Source organism: Amphiura filiformis, chromosome 18 (genome assembly GCF_039555335.1).
Source record: "Amphiura filiformis chromosome 18, Afil_fr2py, whole genome shotgun sequence".
Taxonomy (NCBI): domain Eukaryota; kingdom Metazoa; phylum Echinodermata; class Ophiuroidea; order Amphilepidida; family Amphiuridae; genus Amphiura; species Amphiura filiformis.
The window spans coordinates 15,119,812-15,147,100 of record NC_092645.1 but is presented as its reverse complement, the minus strand read 5'-3'; the positions used below and the strand labels follow the sequence as shown (position 1 = coordinate 15,147,100).

The 27,289-nt window shown below is 39.2% G+C and overlaps 1 protein-coding gene across 1 annotated transcript; it reads right to left on the bottom strand.

Moving 5' to 3' along the window:
• Positions 1 to 948: 948 nt before the first annotated feature.
• LOC140138980 (E3 ubiquitin-protein ligase TRIM71-like) lies at positions 949 to 6,077 on the bottom strand. Its single transcript, XM_072160761.1, has 2 exons — positions 5,887 to 6,077; positions 949 to 2,404 (listed from the first exon to the last, which is right to left on the bottom strand). Exons 1-2 carry the CDS (start codon positions 6,075 to 6,077, stop codon positions 949 to 951), a joined length of 1,647 nt encoding a protein of 548 aa, XP_072016862.1.
• Positions 6,078 to 27,289: the final 21,212 nt, after the last annotated feature.

The window sequence follows — 27,289 nt, the reverse complement described above, 5'->3', positions numbered from 1 at the left end:
TGTTTTTGGTTTTACATGGATCAAAATTTCAACTTTCTCCGATTTGTGGCAAAAATGATAGCAAATTGTTTGTGTAGCTGATTAAAAACAGAAAAATCGTTTTGCCTATCTACTGTGTTCAGTTACTAAGATAGAGGGCAAACAAGGTCAAAGACCATTGGGTGGCCATATGGCACTGTTGATCTCTGACTTCCATTGCACAAAACAAGTAAAGTAAACAGTTTAGAAGGTAAGTTCTATACCGTTTCTTGATTCTTATATTAAGATGAAAAATTTGCAACCATTTTTGACCAAATCGGAGTAAATAGGAATTTTGGCTCCCGTACAACCAAAAACATGACATTCTGCCTAAAAATGAGATTTTTGTAGGATAACGATAGGTCGTAGATAGCTCAAACTGTGCATTTCTTTAATCCTTGTCATCAGACGGGTAATTTTTACCACTACCCCCTTGCAGTAATCTAGAGGGTCTATCCTAACACCTTATGGTATTAAACAATGGTAGACATGGTGTTGAACTCAATTCTTAATTAAGGCCCGTATGAGATTTAGCTCCTAGACTATAATATCGCTGCGATTTGTGAGAGATATCTACCACCACTTCTAATTTTAGAAGAAGGGCGTAGGAATTTGATTACGAATGTGAGGTCCCTCGGCCAGGGGGTGACATAAATATAAATGAAGGCGTCTTAAGAGTTCATGAAACCCACACGGTGACTAGTGAAGTCTTATGTCCTACTTACAACCAAAGATGTTTACGCTATAATACTCTACTACTGCCATTTTCTTTTCGTTCTCCAATAGCGTTATTCAAAATGGGTTAATGACGTCCTGTGTAACACATCGTAAGTAGACGCCTGTAGATGAGAAGCAGTAGATTCCTGATGGTGTCCCATAATTACAAATATATATCTCACCATTCACGCTGCTGCACACACCTCTAGGATATCATTCAGACACATCTATAGGTGCAGTTATGGTATGCTGAAGGGTCCCACTAGAGTCTAATACCTGAACACCTGAGTAGCCATTAGGACTCACGATGATATAACATTGTAATGTTGTGGCAATATACCATGGTGGAATGCTGACATGGAATGAAGTGATATGTGTACCATTGAGATCACGGGTACTGATGTATTTCTTGGTTACACCTACCAATAGTTGACTTTTACTATTAATAGCCATTCCTCTTAAGTCTGCTCCTTCTGCATCTGATGCCACACCTGCTGGTGATATCGTTGCGAATTGGGCGAGATATCGACCATCTGATCCAAACATTCTGATGTGTTTAGCGTTACCGCATGACACGTAGAATTCCCCATCAGGGCTGACTGCTACATCCCAGGCATAGTGTGATTGCTTATCAAAATTGAATTTAAAATTCCCATCCGAATTGTATACTTTTACAGGTACTGATGATGAGAAATTTCCTACGATGAAGTCTGCAGTAGGTGTTGTTGAAATGCCTTTACCTCCTGATACTTTACCAGCATCATCTTTGTCACCAAACTCACTCTTCATCCCCCATGAACCATCTGATACTTTACTTGCAAAATGTATTACATCTACGAGTTCCCCGATGATGTTAATGCTCATTATTCTGGAGTCAGCCTCGAACTTGGGTAGTCTGGCAATATCTCGTGGGACAATCGCATGTTCTTCCTTGCACAATTCCTCAAGCGAGTTGCTGAGCTGCTTATAAACAGATGCAATATCAGTATCAGATCCAATCTGAAGAACTTGGTTGGCTATCTCTCGCGCTGCTTGGAATCTGACTTTCTTACTCTGCCAAGTTTCTTTTGACGATTGGATCGTTTTACGAGATACCGCTACTCTCTCCTCTTGGTGCTTCAATAGCCGTTTACGCTCCTGTTGGCAGATCTTACGGACATGCTTCTCTATCGTATCTATCTCCATGTCAATATCAGCGGTGAATTTCTTTTTGATGCTATCCAAGTCCTGCTGTGCTTTAGTAACATCTTGTAAAGCTCTGTCGACTTGCTTCTCAATAACTCCATTGCGCTTGACTAACACTTCAATCTTCTTTCGCTGCTCTGAAACAGTGCTCTTTAATGTGACATAGGCATGGCCTGGTTTCGGGTGGTCTATGACTGTACAATCTCTGCATATAAGAACTCCACAAGTTTCGCAGTAAAGCCATAGTTGTTGGCTGTTGTGTTCTTTACATGTAGGTTGCTTTTTATTTGATACTTGCTTAAGGTTGATCTTTCCCGATTTCAGGTCTTCTAACATGATAACCTGGTGAGATTTCAAGAAGGACATTTCTCCGTGAGCATTAACTCCTCGTTTGCAGAAAAATCCCTCACAATCCATACATCGAGCTAAGACATCATTGTTAGTTTCCTCACAGCAAACGCATGGAACGTTTCCTCGGTATGGGCTGAAATTCAATAACACATTTTAACGAATCAGTATACCAATGCAAAGGGAAAGCATTGTTTTTAATTTATGAATATACACTAATATTGATGGTAATAGTGTGGGTTTTTTTCAACAAAAGCCCAAACTCACTACCAGAACCAAATATCAAACTTGAAATTGTCTGATTATTTCGTACCAGTAGATCTTTTGCATATTTAAACTTGTTTGTTTGGGTTTTTTTTCTTTTTTGTTTTCTGTTTTTCGTCTAAGTTTTGTAAGGGCATAATATTAAAATAATATTTTATCCCTCCGATGCTTGCCAACTACTATTCCTTCTCCTATAGACTAATATTACACAACGATTGATGATCAAAGGTAATATTAGTGTTTGTCATAAAAAGCCGAATCGCCATTCTAACTTCCGGTTTTCGTTACGATGAGGTCATAGGTCAAAGTGTCCTAAAATCGCAAATTGGCGCGAGCTACAAATTTCAAGTTGTCTGTAAACAAACAAATTGAAAGAGTCACGGCTTATCGAAGTATTGCGAGTTGGTGGAATTTTAGCGGCCGTCAGTCATTGTAACAGGAATTTGGAGCCCAGCATTGATCTGGAAACAATAGGTACCTGGAAAACCTCTGCGGTTAAAGAATATTTAGCTGCCAGGGTTTTTTCCACCAGTGGCAGGAAAGTAGCCGAATTGAGAGCACTCGCTTACGCTGCCGCTGTAGAACGAAAGCCAGTGCTCCCTACATCTGCGGAGGAACTCGGAAGCAATGCGGATGATTACAGGGGTTTACTGTGCACTGAAACTGCCGTCCTGCCCGACCCCCTTGTGTTGGAGAGTGGTGGTTGGGGGAAGAGATAGCGTGTTTCAATGGCCCATGATGCAGTCATGTCTACAGTAGAATTCATCTCGACCTTTGCAGGACTTGAACCCCATTAAAAGCTATTAAACCAAGATAACACTCATTGAAACAGCTCAACTGATTAAATCGGATCTTCTCTGGTTGTGCACATGTGTCTGTTTTATATGTGCGGTATCGATATGAGGTGCTATAATACAGTTTCAGTTGGGTAACTGATTATTATGGAAACGCAAGGAAACAATGGTATGTAGACCTTTTTCACGAAATGAGACAATGGCCTGCTTTTTGTTAACCAGCATTCTTGAAAATGAGCAACATAATGATTGTTGACTTAACACGGTTTGGAAATAATTTTTGGTGTTATCTGTCGTTTACATATCCTTCCTAAAATACAAAAGTGCGACTATTTCCAAACACCTAAATTAGCTAAAAATTTAGGACATGTTACAAAACTATATTTTCTAGAATTCCATAGAATAGTTTAAATGTAGCTTGTACCGTTTTTTTTTGTGGCATTCTTCAGAACGGAGCGGTCCGTTACCAATATAGCTCAATATTTTCGGTCAAATCTCCATTCAATTAACACGGGGAGTTGGCTAGCTATGAGCTAGCTATACTTTGCCCTCACTCATATTCTACGAAAGTGCGACTATTTCTGAACATCTAACCTAGCTGTAATTTTAGGTCATGTTAGAGAAATATATTTGCTAGAGGTTTGGAGAATAGTTTAAATATTGGCCAGTTATTTTTCTCACAGTGATGTTAACTAGGCAAATGCAATATACTTCTAACATACACTATTTGTAAAGGTCGCGCGTCAATGGTGAGAGCACTGTGTATTGTGTACAGGAAAACGGACAGTAACTGCAGTATGCACCTACCAGCCACATAGAGCTGGCCACCTATCTCTCCCTTCAACCTTTTCGTAATTAGTGATAACGAACCTTAGAGATAGCGAACCTTAGAGATAGCGAACCTTAGAGATGGCGAACCTTAGAGATAGCGAACCGTAACCCTAAAATCGAAGTCATAAAACAGCCTAAACAAAGTGACGTCATCGCTTTGCCACAGAGCTGACATGTATCACGTGACATCTGATCATGTGATATTTCATATTTACGGCACTAAAAGTTGAAGTTGCATTGGAATTGTGTGCTCTGGAAAACTTATTTTTTCTGGATTCATAATGGAGTATTAATTAAAATTTCAAACATGAACGTTTAGGTAAGAAGTACAACAACTCGTGTAATTAATATTATGACAAACATGCATATATTTAAGCTTCTGGAGCCTTGTATGTTTTCGTTATTGCTCTAATTGAAATTACGTTGCGTTAGCTTTCGGCATACAGATCCTCCCGTACCGTACTAGCAGAGCTAAGTACGGTATGGGTTCCTCGTACTAATGTGAAATATCCTACTTAAAGATTTTGTGAACATGCCTACCCCTAGCTAAACTAAACCTTGTTTGTACATGCAAAAAATGCCTTTTTTTTTAGAGAGACTAACTCAGTAACTGACTATCACTAGGCCTCCGATCACTAAATAGTTAAATACAAATGTTATAAGCTTACAAGTTACTCTTAATACAATCTACATCATGTGTATAATGTCATACATCATCATCATGTTGGTGAAGTACATGTCTGGCAATGCCGACTCAAGCACACACACAACAACAACCACCCCCCCCCCACCCCACACACACCCTATTACCTTGTGTCAATAAGAGATGAGACAAAGACATTTCCAGACAGACCATCCATCCTCCGCTACCGTCCATCGCTCACACCACCCCCCCCCCCCCCCCCACCCACACCCACTTTTACCCTCTGTTAATAAGAGATGAGACAAAGACATTTCCAGACAGACCATCCATCCTCCGCTACCGCCCATCGCTCACCCCACCCCCACACACTTTTACCTTGTGTTAATAAGAGATGAGACAAAGACATTTCCAGGCAGACCATCCACCCTCTGCTACCGTCCATCGCTCATCACACCCCCCCCACACACACACACTTTTACCTTGTGTTAATAAGAGATGAGACAAAGACATTTCCAGGCAGACCATCCATCCTCCGCTACCGCCCATCGCTCATCACACCCCCCCAAACAAACACACACACTTTTACCTTGTGTTAATAAGAGATGAGACAAAGACATTTCCAGGCAGGCCATCCATCCTCCGCTACCGTCCATCACTCATCCCACACCCCACCCCCACACACACACACACACACCTACCTTGTGTTAATAAGAGATGAGACATTTCCAGGCAGACCATCCACCCTTTCTACCGTCCATCGCTCACCCCACCCCCACACACACTCTTACCTTGTGTTAATAAGAGATGAGACAAAGACATTTCCAGGCAGGCCATCCATCCTCCGCTACCGTCCATCACTCATCCCACACCCCACCCCCACACACACACACACACCCCTACCTTGTGTTAATAAGAGATGAGACATTTCCAGGCAGACCATCCACCCTTTCTACCGTCCATCGCTCACCCCACCCCCACACACACTCTTACCTTGTGTTAATAAGAGATGAGACAAAGACATTTCCAGGCAGACCATCCACCCTTTCTACCGTCCATCGCTCACCCCACCCCCACACACACTCTTACCTTGTGTTAATAAGAGATGAGACAAAGACATTTGCAGGCAGACCATCCACCCCATTGGATGGCATCGGTGTAATCTTCTTACAATCCACAGGACATGTCACGGTTTCCTTGTTAGGTTTACCCCCATTCTCGTAAACACTCCAAACAGAATGTGTGAAGACACTGTAGAGCTTTGGGTTGGTTGATGACATCATTACAGATACCACATCGTGTAAGTTCTTTAGGTGGATTGGGAGTGAGGGCAGTTTTGGATGCCGCCATGTTGAAGGGATGCACATTTTACTCAAGCTATGCTTTAAGGCCGACGGGATAGTTTGTATTGGATTTTGTTCGGCACGAGTTACTGATATGAAGTGCGAGCATTGGTCCATGATAATTCGCCTATATTTTTATAAATCAACCAGGAAATACGTTGTACGGATAATGCCGCACCGCAGAGAGAAAAAATATTCTGTCTCTTTTTCTTAGCTTTCTTTCTCTTTTTTTTTTTGTCTAATGTACATGTATTCCCAAATTCAACAAAAGTGAATTGAACGAATCCCGTTTGAAAAATCAAACATTTTCCGAGCTTCGAAGGGGAGCACATCTATCCTCAGACACCGCCCTTTGCGCGCATACGCGATAATTTTCGGCCCTTTTCTTAAGCGGGCCCTGTATTGCACAAGCCCCGAAGCTTGTCTAATTGGCTGCTTTGATACAGGAGCGTAAGAAAACGCTTTAACAATAGTATCACTGTCATTTCAGACCTACTTGTTATGCATTTAATTCAATCATTAATCATGCAATTAATATCGTAAAACAAAACGTGTATACGATATAGGCCTATAGTCTTTTCATGCAAGAACAACAGCAAATAATAACCTTTTAACAAAAACGATCCATAAAGATTACAAATTAATATAGCATCTGCACATAAAAAGATACATACTTCCCCCATACCCCTATGACGCCAGGGCTGTCAACTCTCACGCATTGGCCGTGAGTCTCACGCATTGGGTCACTTTCTCACGGTCTCACGCCAAGGTAGTATAATCTGACGCCTAGGTAGTAAATCTCACACAAAAAGCTGAAAAATGAGTAAAATCTCACACATCGTCATGAATAATTTGTTGCTCCTACCACAAAATATCTAATATCGTCGAAACTGTCGTTTTAAAACTATCATGACAGCGTCAAACAACTACCAAGTTGCATTTGAAAATATCATCACAGCGTCAAACAACTATCAAGTTTCATTTGAAAATATCATCACAGCGTCAAGCTTCTATCAAGTCTCATTTGAAAATGTCTGTCTAAACCTCTTTTATAGTTGTACCAGATATAATATCATAGAAATATCGTCAGTTATAAATCTAGCTTCATGATATTTAAAAGATATATATCGTCCAAGTATCGTCAGTTTCTTTAATGATATTTTCATGATGATATACTCGTATATCGCCAAAATATCATCTTTCTAGTTGCTGTGATACTCTCAAAATTAATGGCGATATATGTGATAGTTAGACAAGTCTAGCTTCATGATAATATATATTGGCCAAAAGATATCGCTACTTTCTATATGATATTTACATGATATATTTCGCCAAAATATGATCTTTCTAGATACTGTCAGCGTGTTTATAGTGGAAGCAGATGTCCGAGTGTTTACGAATGAGGGCAGCTGTCATTTGGATAAAGTTGGCGAATACTGTTAATTTTACGAACTTCATCTGTTCAATGAGAGAATAGCGCGCCCCCAATATATCTGGGCACAAACCACTCGAAAACGATCCGGTTTATGAAATAGCGGACGAGTATTTCCCATCAGGCACCAGTGATATGTTTTTCAAAGAAAGTCTACTTACTAAGTTAATTTGTAGTTCTGTATGTGAAATAATTAATTTCTCTATATCGTATTTCCAGTCAGACCATCCATCCTCCGCTACCGTCCATCGCTCACCCCACCCCCACACACACACTCTTACCTTGTGTTAATAAGAGATGAGACAAAGACATTTCCAGGCAGACCATCCATCCTCCGCTAGCGCCCATCGCTCACCCCCCCACACACACCCCCACACACACTTTTACCTTGTGTTAATAAGAGATGAGACAAAGACATTTCCAGGCAGACCATCCATCCTCCGCTACCGTACATCGCTCACCCCACCCCCACACACACCCTCTTACCTTGTGTGAATAACAGAGGAGACAAAGAAATTTCTAGGCAGACCATCCATCCTCCGCTACCTGTCCATCGCTCATACCACCCCCCCACACACACACACACACTTTTTCCTTGTGTTAATAAGAGATGAGACAAAGACATTTCCAGGCAGACCATGCATCCTCCTCTATCGCCCATCGCTTACCCCCCACACACACACACCCCCCCCCCACTACCTTGTGTTATTCTACACCTCGTATTCCACCTGAAAATAGGATTTGTACTAAATGTGATCATGATGAACCCGAGGATGAATATCATTTTATTATGAAATGTAAAGCATATGACACTCTAAGACAGGTTTTTCTGTCTGATATTAAGTCTATTTTGAATACCACAAACTTAAATAACTATGATATTTTTATTGCTATTATGGGTGCTAAAGATAATGATATTTTACAAATTGTTTGTGCTTATATTAATGCAGCTTTAGCTGCCCGAGCGAAGTAAACCACGCAGACGCGCCGGACGCGAGTTGTTAATCGGTGATGAACAACGGTGAAACATGATTGAATCCCTTTCAACAACGAAACAAGCTAAAGATGTCTAATTTACATAATTCTTTCATTCGGAATGTCTGTTTGTCATTGCCACACAACCTTACAAGAAGATCGCGGTATTTCTCTGTTGATATCAGCAATAAAACTAAAGAATAAAGCGGTAATATTTAGCTGCTTCCGCCAACATAAGTGAGTTTATGCTTACGCATACGTTCCAGGCATGACGAAATTTTACGCGATCATGCGTAACGCGTACGCGTAACATTGCGTTCGCGTATACGCTATACGCTTACTGCAAAAGTGTGTGTTCATCACGGATTAACAACGGTTGGCTCCTGTACAAAAGTATAGTAAGAGTTGTTGAATTGTCAATAAAGACCGCATAGGTCATTGAATGTAAATGAATGTTAATAAGAGATGAGACAAAGACATTTCCAGGCAGACCATCCATCCTCCGCTACCGTCCATCGCTCACCCCACCCCCACACACACTCTTAGCTTGTGTAAATAAGAGATTTCCATGCAGACCATGCACCCCATTGGATGGCACATACTGCAGTTACTGTCCGTTTTCCTATACACAATACACAGTGCTCTCACCATTGACGCGTGACCCTACAAATGATGTATGTTGGGAGAATGGACACTTGCCTAGTTAACATCACTGTGTGAAAAATAACCAGCCAATATTTTATTTATTCTCCAAAACTTCTAGCAAATATATTTCTCTAACATGACCTAAAATTACAGCTAGGTTAGATGTTCAGAAATGGTCGTACTTTTGTAAAATATGAGTGAGGGCAAGGCATAGCTAGCCAACTCCCCGTGTTATTTGAATGGAGATTTGACCGAAAATATTGGTATCGGACCGCTCACTTCTGAAGGATGCCACAAAAAACCGGTAAAAGCTACATTTAAATTATTCTAAATAGGTTCTAGAAAATAAAGTTTTGTAACATGTCCTAAATTTTTAGCTAATTTAGGTGTTTGGAGAGGGTCGTACTTTTGTGTTTTAGGAAGGACATGTAAACGACAGATAACACCAAAAATATGAAGAAATTATTTCTAAACCGTGTTAAGTCAAAAATCATTATGTTGCTCATTTTCAAGAATGCTGGTTTACAAAAAGCACGACATTGTCTGATTTCGTGAACAAAGCCACACATAACATTGTTTCCTTTCGTTTCCTTTATAATCGGTTACCCAACTGAAGCTATGAATACCAGCTTTATTGCGATATCGCACATGAAAACAGTCACTTGTGCACAACCAGAGAAGATCCGATTTAATCAGTTGAGCTGTTTCAATGAGTGTTATCTTGGTTTAATAGCTTTTAATGGGGTTAAGTCCTGCAAAGGTCGAGATGAATTCTACTGTAGACATGACTGCATCATGATCGGTGTAGTCTTCTTACAATTCAATACAGGACACGTCACATTTTCCTTGTTAGGTTTACTCCATTCTCGTAAACATTCCAAACAGAATGTGTGAAGACACTGTAGAGCTTTGGGTTGGTTGATGATCTCATTACAGATATCACACCGCGTAAGATCTTTTGATGGATCGTGAATGAGGGCAGTTTCGGATGCCGCCATGTTGAAGGGATGCACATAAAAGTAGAGTTTTACTTCTATGCTTTTAGGCCGACGGACAGTTTATATTGGACTGCTGATTTGACCATGATAATTCGCCTATATTTTTATAACTCAACCAGGCAATACGTTGTACGGATAATGCCGCACCGCAGAGAGAAAAAATATTCTGTCTCTTTTTCTTAGCTATAGACTAATGTATATGTATATATATGCACATCCACCCTAAGACACCGCCCTATCAACGACTGCTATACATTGTTTAGGACTTTCAAAAGAAGTACCTGCATGTGCAACCATGACTGTTTCAAACTAACCCACTTAGGGTCAAAGGTCATTAAGGCGGTAAAATCTTACAATTGCCTTATCTCGACATCTGTAAGGGGTGTTGGGCTCAAATTCAGTGACAACATATCTCATGACCAGGGGAACATTTTACAGGGGTCAGGTCAAAGGTCATGCAGAGGTCAAATTTTAGAAATGCATTTTCTGAACATCTGAAGGAGTAGGCCTACAGGGGCTCAAACTCTGTGACAATAAACTTACTGACCAGGGGAACATTTTGGAACGCTATTCAGGGGTCAATTTTTTTTTAATGGAGGGCCTGGATGCGCGACCCCTGTGTACGATCATGGAAATAGACTATCTGTTATTTCCATGGTACGATGTGCCTTAATAAATAATCGGCGAAATTATATTAGTTTGAAAGCGAAAATATTTCACTAATAGACACAATTTTAATTTTAACACCAGAATTATGTTTAAAAGATGTGGTTTATCTGACATTACTGAAAAATGGAGTATCGAACGACTGCTTCCACCACGACTATGCATAACAATAAAAAGTGCAGCTGCAGGTCAGTAGCGTTTTGAGTGAGTCCATAATGCAAACTGGCCTTCAGATATTCTTTATTACCAACTTCTATTATTATGCGGCATTAAATGTCGGCTCAGCAATAACAAAATTATAATGACAATTGCAATATATTATAATAATGCTAAATCTGTGTCAGAATGCTACATGAAAGACGACGTTTAACATAATTAAGAAAGCGATCAGATTGATGATTTTATATCTGTCATTGTTAGGTGAGATAATTCCACAGATTCAAGGAATTCCTACAATCAATCAGAGAAGATGAAAAGAGAGGAGATTTAGATTAAGCTGATTATCCCAATTATTGACTCCCACGTCAGCATTTGAAGTAAACATTACCGGGAAACATAAACCTTCATGGCTGAAAAGTTTCATCCTTAAGGGAACAACCCAAAAGTTCGATGAAGCCCTATAATAAACGAAAGTCCTTTCTTTAGAGAGGCATAGGAGGGAAGGGGTCAAAAAGTCCGATTACGTTTGTAAAAAAGTAGTTATAACATCGGTCAAAGTTGATCTTTTTTAAGGATTTAATATATAAATTTTAGTATTTTCTGAAGTACGATATTGACATTTTACAGTGGTTGCTTCGAAATAATTTCAAATCAATATACTAGAGTGCAGAACTCGCAACCTGCAATTTGTAAGTTGTACCGCACCTTGATTCTTTTTTATTTGAAGGTATGAAGAAAAATATTTTAAAATAAAATAGAATATTGGTTTCTTCCATAAACGTGATCAATATCATTGCATTGTTGCACTCCTCCAGATCCCCATCCACCATAACGACGGTCCTGTATCCGGGTTGGAATTTTCGATATTTGAAAACTTACGTTAGAAGGGAGGGGGGAGGGGGTTAGCCTTCTAACGAAAGGACTTTCGTTTATAGGGCTTTATCGAACTTTTGGGTTGTTCCCATACATCTACCTATAATTTACACTTCATTGACCAATGGTTTGCATGCCCGGGGGGTCACTCCCATTAGAGAGATTGCGGAGAGGCGTTCACTGCAAACGCCATACGGGTTACGGATTTCTGCATTTTGCGGTAGAACGTCATAGTCCCGTTCACATCCAAACTAGCCTCCTACACAGCCAGTTTGTGTCGCTCCTAACGCTCGTCGTTCCTAGTATGTTCTGATAGCCGCATAGAGTCTGAACCAAGACTACGTGTAAACGCAATTACAATCATGATGGCGCTATGCTGAGACAAATAATCTAAAGGTAATAGGAAGCACCCATTGATTCACCTTGGGTGCATCGAACCAGAGAAGATTATCTTCTTTCATCGAACTACTTTCCTCGGTATTGATATGCAAATACGACTGGCTGTATCTATAATGCTCTAAGCATTCAGTCCAGATTAGCGATATTTGAGTTTTGCGGCTATTGGAAAATGAGTATAGGCCTATGTTCACACGTGTATGCTATTTGTCTAAATAATCTAAACAGAGTTTGGTGTTGGATGCCTGGGAAGTCTTGGTGTATATTATTCGAATAACAAGAAACAAACTCCATTATCATATAAATAATACCCTGTTTACTTTCTAAAGCAAAATGAAAATAGATAATCTAATATGCCTAGTTCGATTACTACCCAGCAAACACAAATATATTACAGAAAACGTTAAATGTGGGGTTAAAGGTTATCTGAGGGTCAAGGGCATTAAAAGTTTTAATAACATTCAAAATACCCTTTGTTCTAAACTTGCTGATAAACGTTCTAACACAATAGACACTTAAATATGTTTGCCAAATGATATTTTACTATAGTATTTTGAATTTTGGCTTAAAATGTTGTTGTATTATCTTTTCAGTATAACACGAGTTTGTTTTCATGATTTTATATAAACATACATCGATATGTTATCAAAACGTTTTAACTAAAACCAAAAACACATGCATTATCATGTTTTAAAAACATTTTGGAGTTTGCTGAATAGTATCCATAAGCAAAACACTTTGACAGCTGTTTAATGCACAACGAAAAAGCAAGGCGAAAAATAGCGTTGCACGAACTTCTGTTCCCCGTCCCAAGCAGACAATTATACCGCATTTATGCCGTACCACGACACAATCTTGCCTAAAACGCCTCTTCGCAAGCTGATTTTTGGACGGCATTTTCCACATACAAATGAATAGGCAATCTGCCCGTTCGAATTCGCGTCGAAAAAATCGAAATTTGTTCACTTCTTCTTGTCTATACGAGATCAAATTTTAACCTCCAAAATGGATTTTATTACATGTCGGACTCTACTTGTTCTATTAGGATACTTTGATTCGTTTCATAACATGATAAACATAACATTTTTCTGCATTTTATAATGCGTTTTTTTGTCATTTTGGAACGTCATTTTTTGCTACCAACTGCAAAGTAATCGCCTTACGGTAATTACACGATTGACTAATTCACTATATATTTCATCCTCTAGAGGCATAATAACCGATTTTCGACTAATGTAGCTTGCTGTTCGCGTTCCCGTGTCACGTTTCACGTAAATTTCGCAATCTCTCTATTGTGGCCTGTACACCATCCGCGATAATCAACTTTTGAAAAGCACCCTAAACAAGGATTTAATCCTTGGCTAAAACGATACCCTAAACAGGGATTTTATTCCTTGCATCAAATTTCATACCCTAAATTTCATTTCCGCGTATTATAGCCATTGCAATTTTGCTACCCTTTTCTCAGTTTTTTCATGTTTTTGATACCCTAAACACGATACGCGCGTATCGTGCCTTTCCTCAAAAAACTACCCTTTTTACGCGTTTTCATTATCGCGGATGGTGTACAGGCCATAATGGGACTGACCCCCCGGGTTTGCATGATAACTAAACCTAATGTGACGTCTCTATTCATCACGCGCATAAACCGAAAAATCCCTATTACTGAACAACCTTGATTCAACAGTCATTAATACCCATTTCAGGAAAAGAGAGTACTAAAAGATGTACGATTTTATCGTTTTGACAATATCTTTCAAGGGTGTACTTTTAATAGAAACATGAATTGCTGAATATATCGTCGGCCGCATCACATACTGACGTATTTGCAAAATACGCATTTCGAGAAAATCGAAGTTGAAAATTTAGAGATTTTCATTTGCTTCATAATCTTGATTAAAACATTATTGTCGATTAAAACCAGGTTAGCAGTAACGCGAATATACTATATTTTCAATATAATTTACTTATTACTATCAGGAGCATAACTTATTCTGCAAAAAAAAACAATATTAAATAAACTACGTCACTATGTGAAAAGGACTAATGACAATTTCGCTGTTCGAATGACAAATACGTCGCGCAAATACGTCAGTATGTGAAACAGCTGCGCAAATACTTCAGTATGTGAAAAGGACAAAACAGAGATTTTATCGTGTAATGACAAAGTCGCGCAAATACGTCGCGCAAATACGTCACTATGTGAAACGCCAAATCCTTCAAATTGCAGATACGACATACTGGGCTTGCGCAGTATAGGTGATCGGCAAATACGTCGTTATGTGATACAGACATTTCAAGATTTTGTAAATACGTCAAAATTAAATTAATTAATATCTTACTAATTAAGCCACTTTGAGGCATGGTTTTTGGTGAATATATAGAGTAGAACATAACAAACTAATATACCAATTTTCTCAAAAATGTTAAAAATGTCGAATACGTCAGTATGTGATACGGCCGACGATATATGGCAAATTTATAATCTATGCCCAATACAATGACCTACTTTGACGACTCTATTCATCACGCGCATAAACCAAAAGTCGATTCTTTTCAGAGCTACCAAAGCAGTATGGCATATCTTCTTCGAAACAGCACTTACTTACACAAAGCTCATTAACTTGGTAAGGGACAATACTCGATGTATGGTCATTAGGCAATGGGGCTGCAGAAACTTTGTCTTGAAGATGTCTCACTTCCCTGTCCGAGATACTTGCCTCATGCCTTCCAAATGACTAGACTTGTGACTTTAACTTAGTGCATGTATGATATAAAACTACAGATCCACAACCGGGATATGATGGGTTCTGCAGCTCGTGATTGTTGTTTGGTTACTCTAACCATCGCCGTGATGTATTGGGTTTATTTGTGGAGCTCTAGTTCTTTTGGCAACAAAGTGGCTTTGGGTGACCTTCCAGCACATGTGGAAACTTTACGAAATGGCAGTGATACACCATTGCTCGATGTAAATCTAACAAAAGCATCCGATGCAAAGAGCTCCGAATATGTTGTAAAGAATACACTGTTTTATGAGGGAAAAGTGTTAAATCGGTCTAGATTTAATTATATTTATTCTAATTCTGATTTATGCACCAGGAACACCAATGGGAGTGTATTTTTGGTGGTAATGGTGCCATCAAGACCAGGAGAGATAGCGACACGTGAAGCTATTCGTAAGACGTGGGGAAAAATAAAACACGTGTCTGGCAAGTCCATTGTGGTTCTGTTTCTGTTAGCCAATACTACTGATGCTAATACTGAATTTCTTATTGCGAAGGAAAACAAAGCACATCGGGATATATGCATGAAGGATTTTATGGATACCTACGATAATTTAACCCATAAAACGATGATGGGGTTGGAATGGGTAAACACATTTTGTCGGTCCGCACAATTTATGCTTAAAATTGATAGCGACATGATTCTAAATCTTGAAAACTTGGTGAATCATTTGACCAAATTATCTAATACAACATTATACTATGAAGGACATTTGTTTAAAGGATTAAAACCACTTAACTCATCTTCAGGTTGGACTGGTAAATGGTTTGTACCGTTGGATGAGTATCCATATCCAACTTTTCCGCCTTTTGAAAGGGGAGCTGCATATATCATATCTAGAGACTTAGTTCATCAAGCTGTATTCATCTCTCCTCATGTTCATTATATCCATAATGAAGATGCTTATATAGGGATGCTAATGAAGACATTAGGAGTAACGGCAACAAAAGGCCATCATCATTATACATTAAGAATACTATCCTTGCAATCCAAACAATCGACTCTCAATTCGCTCTGTTACTTTACGAAAGTATTTTCAGTTTCTAGTTTCGAGTCTGTCGATGAGTTATACAATTTTTGGATCCGAGTTTGACCCGAGACAGTGTAAATGATACATGACAATTCTCGCTATTCACAATAAGGGCGCCGCCAGCGGTTTGCGATGTAATCGTGATGTATCATGGGAAAAGGTCGACATCCAAGTCCGCGCAATACGAACATTACCATGCTATTACATAGGAACACGTGACAATATATATTAGTTTGTGAATATAACGGTATTACACGCAAAACGATAAAGAAAAAATTAATTGTGCACATTTCAAATCACATTATTAAGTATTATTGAGTATCAATTCGCGTGTAACACCTTTATTTTGACAAACTAAAAAAATATTGTCACGTGTTGCTATGTAATAGCATGGTAATATTCGTATTGCGCGGACTTGGATGTCGACCTTTTCCCATGATACATCACGATTACATCGCAAACCGCTGGCGGCGCCCTTATTGTGAATAGCGAGAATTGTTATTATATATCTACTTCAACCCGATCAGTTTAGATATGGATGTTCTTCAAACTTACATATAATGCTAAGTATCGTCCTCTTTATACATCTATGTGACAAAACTGGAACATTATCAACGTAAATGTGAATAATTTTCATAATTAGCCAGCCAATACGTTGGTACGCGTGAATTTGTATTCTGGTCAGGCATCCCGAAGCAACACTATTATGCCGTATACGGGCAAGTGCGTGTCCCGATGGAAATTGGAAGTTATACGCCGTGGCACTGACAATCAATTTGCCCCTGTACAAGTTTATACATCATCATTCTACGCCCATCATCATTCTTATTTATGTCGCATAATTATATCTTATAACCACAAAAAAGCTGGTTGTTTTTTCAAGATTTCTCCGGAAATACATCGATTCGAAGCGTCAAATTGCAGGATGGTAATTAGAAAAATATGATCCATTATATGAAATAAAAAACTCATCAACAATGAGAAAAATCAGGGGTGCTGTCGATCGGGTTACGGACCTTAAGATCATTTGCGATATAATTGAGACACGTCATTTAGGGAGTGTTCAGAAAAACGTTAGTGTGGTCTGGAAATTCATTTTTTTTTCGCGTGAATTTTTTTTAACACCCTCCCCCCTCTTCGTGAACCCAAACCTTTTTTGACCCCCCCTTAATGGACCTAAAACTTTTTTGACCCCCATCATTATTAGGTACAAAATATTTTGACCCGCCCCCCTTCGTCAAAGGACAAAGGATACATATTAATTTAACGATACTAAAAGTTGTATTCATGTGCAGTGAAATTGTACCCATGTCATTGAAAAAGGTGTGGAATGGTGGAAATGTTTCGTCATTTTATAAAGCAGCTCATAAGCATGTTTTATTTGTGCCAGTATTAATAAACCATCCATTTATGATTTTATCAGGTACTTGATAAATGTTGATAAATGATCGTTCAATACTCCGGGTACAGGGCGTTAGTCTGACATGCCGCAAGTCCGACACTCCGCTATTCCGACACGCCACTAGTCCGAATCTGAAATGCACTGCACCAGTCCGACACACCACTAGTCTGAATCTAAAATACACTCTGCCAGTCCGACACACCGCTAGTCCGAAATTAAAACCACCGCGCTAGTCCGAAACTGAACTTCACTGCGCTATTAAGAATCTGGAAAACACTCCTTCAATCCGACACTGTGCTAGTCCGAATCTAAAAACACTGCGCTAGTCTGAAACTGAAAACCATTGCGCTAGTCCGATTTTGAAAAACACTGCGCTAGTCCGATCTGAATTTGGGAAACACTGCGCTAGTCCGATATTCGGACTAGCGCAGTGGTATAACTAGGGATGGTAGCGTCCGGGGCAAGAAACAAAATTGGCGCCCCTACCACCCTCCCCCCAACAGAGAATATCTTAGACACGGTCAGTGGCGTAGCTAGGGGGTTGTGGCGTCCAGGGCTAAGGATACATAATCCCCCCTCCCATTCTTGAAACAATTCCGCGCGCGAAATGTTGGACAATTAAGGCCTGCCACTAATTAATTTTGGTTACTAGAATATCAGTCTTAAAATGTTCTTTCAATTAATTTTGTGCTGAGCGTGTGAAAATTTTGACTTTCATCGCTTGGTGGGGCGCAGAATCGATGCTGAATTTGTCAATTTGGCGCCCCCTAAGGGTGGCGCCCGATGCATTTTGCCCCCCCCTAGTTACGCCACTGGAATAGCGCAGTGTTTTTCAGATTCGGACTAGCGCTGTGGCTTTCAGTTTCAGACTAGTGCTATATGGTATTTAGTTTCTTCGGACTAGCGCAGTTTCGGACTGAAGAAGGGTTTTCTAGATTCGGACTAGCGCAGTGTACTTCGGATTCAGACTAGTGGGGTGTCGGACTGAAAAGTGTTTTCAGATTTGGACTAGTGGCGCGTGTCGGACTGTTGCAGTGGTTTTGTTTTCGGACTAGCGCATGCTTTTTTGGACTAGCGCATTGTTTTTCATTTTTGGACTGTCGCAAGTATAGGAAATTTGTGTAGTCGGACTAGCAGTGTGTCGGACTACATGTAGAGGTGTGTGGGACTAGCAGCGTGTCGGACTGAGCGGTGCACCCCGATCAAATACCCTTATCTGCCATGTACCATTTGTGTACGTTTGTTCTGGTTTTAGTGGAACATTTGCTCGCGCAGCGCGCGAAAAAAATTTACACCCCGCTTCTACGTGCCAAATAATTTTTTAACCCCCTTTTCACACACCAAAATAAATTTTATCGTATCGTATAAAAAGTATCCGAACACTAAAAACAAAACCCATTTCTTAAAGACACTATACTTCATACATTTTCAGTCGCTGGTAACCAGTATTTCAATTCAATTTTATTAAATATCTATGCTGACCAACAGCTCGTTCTACGGTTTCACGATTTAAATTACTATATGGCCCGAGATTGCCGAGAAGGCATTGAGACAAACATTACGCATGTGAAATGTTCCGAAGGTTAATGATCGAGAATGAAAAGAACAGATTACCTTTATCACGTTTGTCTCCCTATGCATGAGTGCGTATATTTATGGCCTTTACAATATTATCTTATGTTCTTGATTAGGTATGAGGTATATCTGATATTAAAATAAAAGATAGCTATAAAATGAAATCCTTGCACAAATAAATCGTCTTCATTCAATTGTCTGTACTGTGTGCATATTTGTGCTCTGTTTAAGGGATGGGGTATGAATGTTTGGACAGTATTTAATAATTTATTGTGGGACATTAGAACACTTCGGATATCAAATAATTTTGATTTTTTGAAATTCGCAATGTACGAGCGCTCCCTGTAAGCGATCAAATTTTAAGTAGTGCTGCAGTCAAAAAATTCTTCTAATTTAGATTATAATGTAATTTGTTCCTTAAACATACTGACCTACCTTATTAACAACCGTCTCCCTAAAGGAGGGGATCGTCCTATACGGAGGGGCTAGGAAGGGGACCTTAAAGATTCTTCCCGGTACACTAAAACGCTCAAAATCAGTATAAGTGCTCAAATGAATTGAAATTGATCTGCCATAAGGGGTATAGGGTCAAACTTCGAGGGTAAGGGCATGGATTGCCGAGGCATCGCGATTATGATTTTTTACTCTAATATCTACATTAGAATAGTGATTTCCATCTATATTTAGCCAACAAATCCGAGCCTGAATTCCTGAATTCTATGCCTTCCGACTCTGGCAGTGTGATGTGAAGCTCCATGATCTTAAATAAACTTACCACCTGTGATAGATCCATTCTGTAACTACCCATATCAAATGTTGAAACATTGTGAGTTATAGCATGTTTGCGAGCTTTTGCATGCTCTTGGAAACTGTCTTCTAAATCTTATCTGCACTTCTCCATATACCATTACCAGTAATTCTTCGCTATGAAAGAGCGCTGAAGTGTGGAATACTGTAAAAACCATTTCAATAACTCTAACCAGGTCTAACCTAACCATGCTAATAGACACTGCCCGGGGGGGGGGTACTCAGTACAAATGACCATATGGGGACGTGCCGCAAATATGGGTAGCATTTTCAGCCTTTTGGTATATCAATGACCCCTTTTTCAAAGCCTATTTTGGTATATGAATGGGTCCTTTTTTCAAAATGTTCTCAATTTTTTCGGAAAATAGCCCAATTTTTCCTTAATCTAGCCAAAATTTTCAAAATTTTCCCAAAATGTTGGGAAAATTTTTAAAAACTAAGACAATTTTGGTTAAATTCGGCCAAACATTTTGACTTTTGGTATATCAATGGGTCCAAATTTCTTGAAAAATTGGTATATTTATGGGTCCACTTCCAAAATCTCAGCGGCACGTCCCTACCAAAACCAAACTTGAGTACCCCCCCCGGGAGACACTGTCTACAGTCTATAACCATTCTGCCACACCATCTACTTAGTAATCTCAATGCATCTTATACTACAATTGAAATTACCGCCCTAGAAAGTGTTAAAGCCATATTATAACATTTGCTGAGGAAGACGCCCTCACTGAATTTTCAAAATTCCCTTTTTTACACGATTAAATTGTACTTTATTAAACCAATATACCCTGCAAAAATCAAGACTCTAAGTGCTGTAGTTTTGTCAAATTCCGTGATTTCGAATTAAAGGCTGATTCAGCGCTTTATTATTACGATGGAATTATTAGTCGAACACATACACGATGTTCATAACACACAGTACGTCACGGCTGCGGGACGGTGATATACAGAACAAAGGGTCGTACCACAACATGACCGAAGGAGTGGTACGTATTGGCGACATGTGCGCTGGTAGTAAATCCAATTTTCTTTGCTTTGCCGTAGTTGTTCGGCTCAAAATAAAAGGGATATATCTGACAGTAAAAGCTAACATTTTATGGCAAAGAAATGCTAATCTATTTTGTTTGAAAATGTTATAATATTGCTTTAAGGTTATTAATTTTTTTTAACTGTTGTGATTTGGTAGTTTACAGCATCTTACGAACGGTAGTGAGCTTTGGCAAAAACTGCATCGCTCAATTCATACCGAGCGTGTAGAAGAACTAAAATATCACAGATATACTTTTATATGTGCTGCAGTTCTTGAGTTACGTTGTAAAGCGGGCTGAAACAACAACACTTTTGTAAAACGTACATAGCTCATTAACAATAATAAATTAAGTTTGCAAAGTATATGATTTGAAAATTGATTTTTAGGTTGCTTCGACCAACAATACCTCGTCTAACCTTAATACAAACACAAACTTCTTTCACCCCACCTAAATTATTCAATCAATAAGGTGCGTACAGCTTTGACATTACTCTCAACCAATATATATTCATCAAAATATTTATATAACTAAATATATTATGAATGAAAAAATAGGCAAGGAAAAAAGTGTAAAAACACCTACTTTCATTTAGAATCATGTAGCTTCTGAACGAAATGTGCTATATTTATGATCTAAAATTCTTACAGAAGATAAAACTACTATAATTTCAAATATTTAAACAATTAACTACAAATTGGTACAGAAAATAGTTTTTAAAAATCTGCAAAAATGAGAAGTCGTCGGTACCAATCATTTTGATACACCCTGTAACAGTTGCACCAGACTATAAAAAGCAATCATGGCAATGAAGAACAATCCCAAGAGGAGATTACTGATTTAAAAGATTAAGAAAATATGGGATAGGGCTCAGCCGAAAGCACTCAGTCCTGGCACGGAATTGGGAAAAATTGTGGGAGTTGCGCAAATTGCGACCATGACTCTCAAGTCTGGTAGGAGGGATTAATGACTGTGTTCGTTCATTTTTAGGCAGCTCTTCAGCAAACCTACAACAGTGCACCACCCTCCTATCAGACAGGGAGTCAATTTTACAACTAACCAGGGCATCATGATATGAACTGTAATCTCCTCCCAGGATTGTTCTACAGGCTCTCTTTTGGATAGACTCGAGTTCTTTGGATTGTTTAACAGAAATACTGGAATGCCACACAACACTGGCGTACTCAAGAATCGGTCTTACATAACCACTGTAAACGACACTCAGCTCTTCACTATCAAAGCTAAACCTCTTGAGGGACCTTAGCATAAACAACCTCTTATTGGCTTTTTTTAAGCATGTTATTAACCTGGATGTCCCACTTGAGGTTGTTCTGAAGATAAATGCCAAGGACCTTAGCCTCCGTGACAGTGGCTCTGTACCGATTCTCAAGTCGCCAGCCTGGGGTTTGTTTTTACTGAAGCAAACCTGGAGGGTCTGACATTTGGAGGGATTTAATTTGAGCAAATTATCCTTGGACCACTCAGTAAACTGATAAAGAATAGATTGTAAAAAGCTGGAGGGTTGTGATCCATTTAGGGGAAAGTGGGGTAATGCCGGATTGTGGGGAATCCCGGACACATCGATTGCAGCTAAACGGAGAAGGGTGGCACTATTATTCTACCTTAGGGTAATAGCTACCTCAAGGTGTACCTCACGTGTACTTCTACCAGCGCTTTGGGACTCGTCTTTCTTTGTGAAAATTACGAAAAAACAGAAATTGTCATTTTTGACTTTTTATCTGAAAAGCGATTTATTAGCTGGGTGACAGTTAATGCGATAAGGGACACATATGAAGTATGGATGAAAATTATGTTTGATACTTGATTGTTAGCTGTATGTATGAATTTTGGTATCTTAAAAATGGATTAGTAGAACAAGCACTGAAAAATTAAGTCGGGACCGTGAGGGGTAATCCCGGACTCACATGCGTCTCTATACAGATGGGGTAATGCCGGACACTTGCTATTTCGAAAATATAGACAACAACGACAGCCCCCATAGTTGTATGCTTGAGGTAACAGAAGTACCTAATACATTCTAGGGGATTATCATCCTACTCCACTTTTCCTCTTAGCAGCAATCATTAGTCCGGGATTACCCCGTGTCCGGCATTACCCCATCATTTTTTACCATTTTGTTTTTTAATTATAACTTATTAACTATAAATGTTGAGTTATTAAAAACTGGTTACTAGTTAGAGCATTACTCCTACTTTGCATTGATATGACTTTCAACGATGTACTTTATTTGATCTTGTACCTGTGTAGCCTTATCGAAAGGTGCCCGGGATTACCCTACTTTCCCCTACATTCTCTGCAAATGTCAGGTCATCCACGTATTTCCAACAACTAGAAGTGGAATTTTGAGCAGCATCATTTATGAGAATCTGAAAACCAATGGGGCCGAGTTTCGTGCCCTGAGGGACTCCTCCGTGAAGTGAAACATAGTCTGAAAGAGTGTCGTTAAAACGAACACATTGCTGCCTATCATGAAGGAAATCACAAATCCATGGACTCCCAAGCGTATTATCTTATCAACAAGGATGGTATGATCGACCAAGTCAAACGCTTTGGAAAAATCCGTTAGGACCACCGTTCCAACATTGTGACTTTCTTCAGCGCCTTGATGCAGATGATGAAGAAGGCTAACAAGGTAATGGGTTGTCGAGACACCTTTAACATTGCCCAATTGGCGTTTATCAATTTTATGCTGAATATCATCGAGGACCCACCATGCAACAAAACCTTCCGCAACTTTAGCAAAAACAGAGGTGAGTGATACTGGTCTCAGTTTTTCAATAGGGGGGCAGTTGCTTAGGAATAGGCACAACTATTGCTTGTTTCCACTGCTTGGGAACCTTACCTTCTGAGTAAGAACTATTCAATATCAGTTAGGGGCGAACTCTTTTACCAGCCGCTGGGGAATTTGATCAGGACCTGTGACTTTGGCCGACTTTAGTTTGCCAAGCTCAGCAAAAACCTCCCATGGATACAACTGAGGAGGTTTTGCAGCAGGTAAGTAAGCAAATGTAAATAAAATGAATGTAGATATTTATATAGCGCATTATGCCGTAAACAGCCTCAAAGCGTTTTACATTTATACCGCCGTTATTAGAATATGTCGGAACCACGTTTGCTGCCTACAAATGGCGCAGGGTTCATCAGTACAACGACTGTGACTACCCCTAACAGCTTCCCATTGCACCTGGGTGGGGTGAGGCAAGCGTGACAAAGCGCCTTGCCCAAGGGCGCAACACGGTGGCGGGACGGGGACTCGAACCCACGCACGTCAAGCAAGCTCTCAGATTATGAGTCCAAGGCCGTAACCACTGAGCCACCGTGCCCTCAGCTCAGGAAGGCAGATGACTACAATTTAAAGGGTCAAGACCTGAGCAAACTTGGTATTGATGGCATTAGCTTTACCTTTCAAGTCCGAATCCTCAATACCCGGGATGTCCATGCTGAGCTTAGTCTTACTGGAATTGGTAACAACTTTTATCTGTTGGTGCCATTTTTTGGGTTCAGTTTTCTGTAAATTCCTGATCCTAATTCCAAGTTGGCAAGCTGACCTCGTTTTCTCTAAAATATTCCATTTGATATGAGATTTTACACAATAACATACAGATCAATAAATTTATTCAACTTTTACGTCAACTTTTGGCTTCTTAGGGCTGTGCAATAATTATGAGCCCCCACTTCAGGGGTAAAATTTCGAACGGCCTGCCAAAAATCGCTTGCCTCCCCCCCCTCGGCCTGCCAAAAATCGCTTCCCCCCCCCCTCTTTGTCCCCCACACATGCCAAATTTTTGAGATCCCAATTTGCAAACTTAAATGGTCTAGATATATGTTGCGAGCGCAGCGACCAGGACAATTTGCAAATTAAAGCGTTTCTGTACTATTTTACTAAGCCTTTTTAGAGCGTTTTATTTAAAAGGCACCCCATGCATGTGTGCCCAAAATCGCTTCCCCCCTCTCGGCTGCCCAAAACGTTGCTTGCCCCCTCATCTTTCGGCTCGCCAAAAATTTCTTGCCCCCTCCCCCCAATTTTATCCTCCCCCGGTTTATAATTATTGCACAGCCCCTTATGAAATGGTGACAAATATAAATCACAAATGAGTCTACAATAATGTATCCGGCAATCACAACATTATGCCTTATAAATTAATTATCAAGCACGAATCACGTGGTTTTATTTAAAACAAACACATAACAAGTTGACCATGAAAACGAATAAAAACACGCGATATTCAAAATTCCCGGGCACTAGACAATTTCAGCGCGGGTATTTTGAATATCGCGTATTTAGAGCCGGCTGTTTTTACTCTCTTTTATGGTCAATAATTATGAGTTTGTTTTAAATAAAACCACGTGATTCGTGCTTGATAATTATCCAGGGGGCCACTCAAATAAATGTTCTGTACGCATGCTTGACCAAAAAAAAAAAAACAAGGAATAGGGTGTGTTTTTTCAGGCACGGCAAGTTACGCGAATGACGCATAGGGTATAAAAAAACACTGATTTTCAAGAATAAGGGTAGTTTTTGAAACTGAACAACTTGTTTAGGGTACCTTTTCAAACTTTTGGTAAATTACGAGTCGAAAAGAGGTATATTTTTTTCATTTTTACTAGGGGGTAAATTTTATATCAAATTACCTTATTAAGGGCCTAAATTTGCTGGTAGTGTAAAAAAAAAAAAAATTTGGTCACGCATACTTGAGTGGCCCCCTAGGATAATTATTTTTCTAACATATAAGTCAAAATGTTGTGATTGCCGGAGACTTTCTTTAAAAACACCGTAATTTGGTCAAACTTTCACAATTTTGCTATGCACAATTTGTTCTTCTCTACCCAAAATGCTGAAATAATATTAGCAATACCTGCTCGGAAGGGTTTCTGTTCTTTTTAAGCTGAAGTAACAAGGTAAAGTGAAAAGAACCCCACTAGTTATTTTGGTTCGGCCGATTAACATGGAGTTATATTTTTTTAAAGTCATAATATGCATGCTTTATGTCGAAATTGCTCTGTTGACCTGCAGACACAGCAAATTTTGTTATTTCTATTTAAGTGCAATTCTTATATAACAAAAATCAGGTTTATTATAAGATCGTACGTTCTGGCTTTAATTGTGGACACTAAGCTCTACAATTTTCAGTGGTTCCGTGTCAGAAAGGCTGTTTAGAAGACAATGCACACAAATAAACCACGCAATACTAATTATACGCTGCATGAAGGAAAACGGGAAAAAATGTGCCCGCAACAGCACTAGCGTGTAGCATCATTCAAAAACCGACATAGGCCTAATTTTACAATCACGCATAACATGATAAGGCCGTATAAAATTAATATTTTGGTTCTCGTCCAGAGGATTTTCATGAATTGATGAGGGAGGGAGGTTTTTTTTTTTTTTTTCAGTGTAAAATTAGCATTGTCTGTAGTTTTCGGTCTTTTCCAACAGTGCTCGAGGAAACGATGAGGCACTTTTTTTTTTTTCAAATGTTAGATTCTGAGGTATAAACCCCCCTAGAGTACCACAAAAAGACTTGGAAGTGGTCCTTGTTCTCTAATAAACTTATTTATATGTATGAAAAATTCATAAATCATTCCAAAGTCTAAAATAATTGAAAAATCTAAAAAAAAAAAAAAAATCTGACAAATCCCAGAAATTGAGGAGGGAGGGACGAGAACCAAAACATTAATTTTATACGGCCTAACTAGAAATAAAACAATTGAAGCATAATAGGTTAGTCCAGTTTTGTAAAATTCTGTTTTTTACATAATTATATTGTACTTTATTAAACTAACATACCCTGCCAAAATCAAGACTATAGGTCCTGTAGTTTTCAAAATCCCAGATTTTGAATAAAACGCAGGAACAATCGTTTTTAATATCATTGCGATAGAATACACGATGTTCATGAACACAGTACGTACATGGCGTGTGGGACGGTATATACACATCAAAGGATAGTACCGTAACACAACCGACGGTGTGATACATACAGGGTGTCCCAGAAAAAATTACCGGGCGAATGAATTCGGACGTAAGTCGAGAAATAGATATCAGAATCCAAAAATCTAAAAATCAGCGTGTAGCACATTTTATTCTGCATCTGATACGCTAATTTTATTGGAATCGGTTGAGTGATTGCGAAGAAATGACCAATTACATAACGCATGCATCAATTCACTTCATTCCAAGTTTGAAAGAAAGATCATTCAACACAAAACGCACCAGTGGTTAACTGTCAATGGGTTTCATATTTTGTTTGGTGAAATCCTGTTCGTTCTTTTTAAACAATCTGTTTCTTGCAAAACATTTAATTAGGTTGTGTTCAAATTTGAAAATTTGCACGATATTGAAAATGAAAGCTTGCATGTA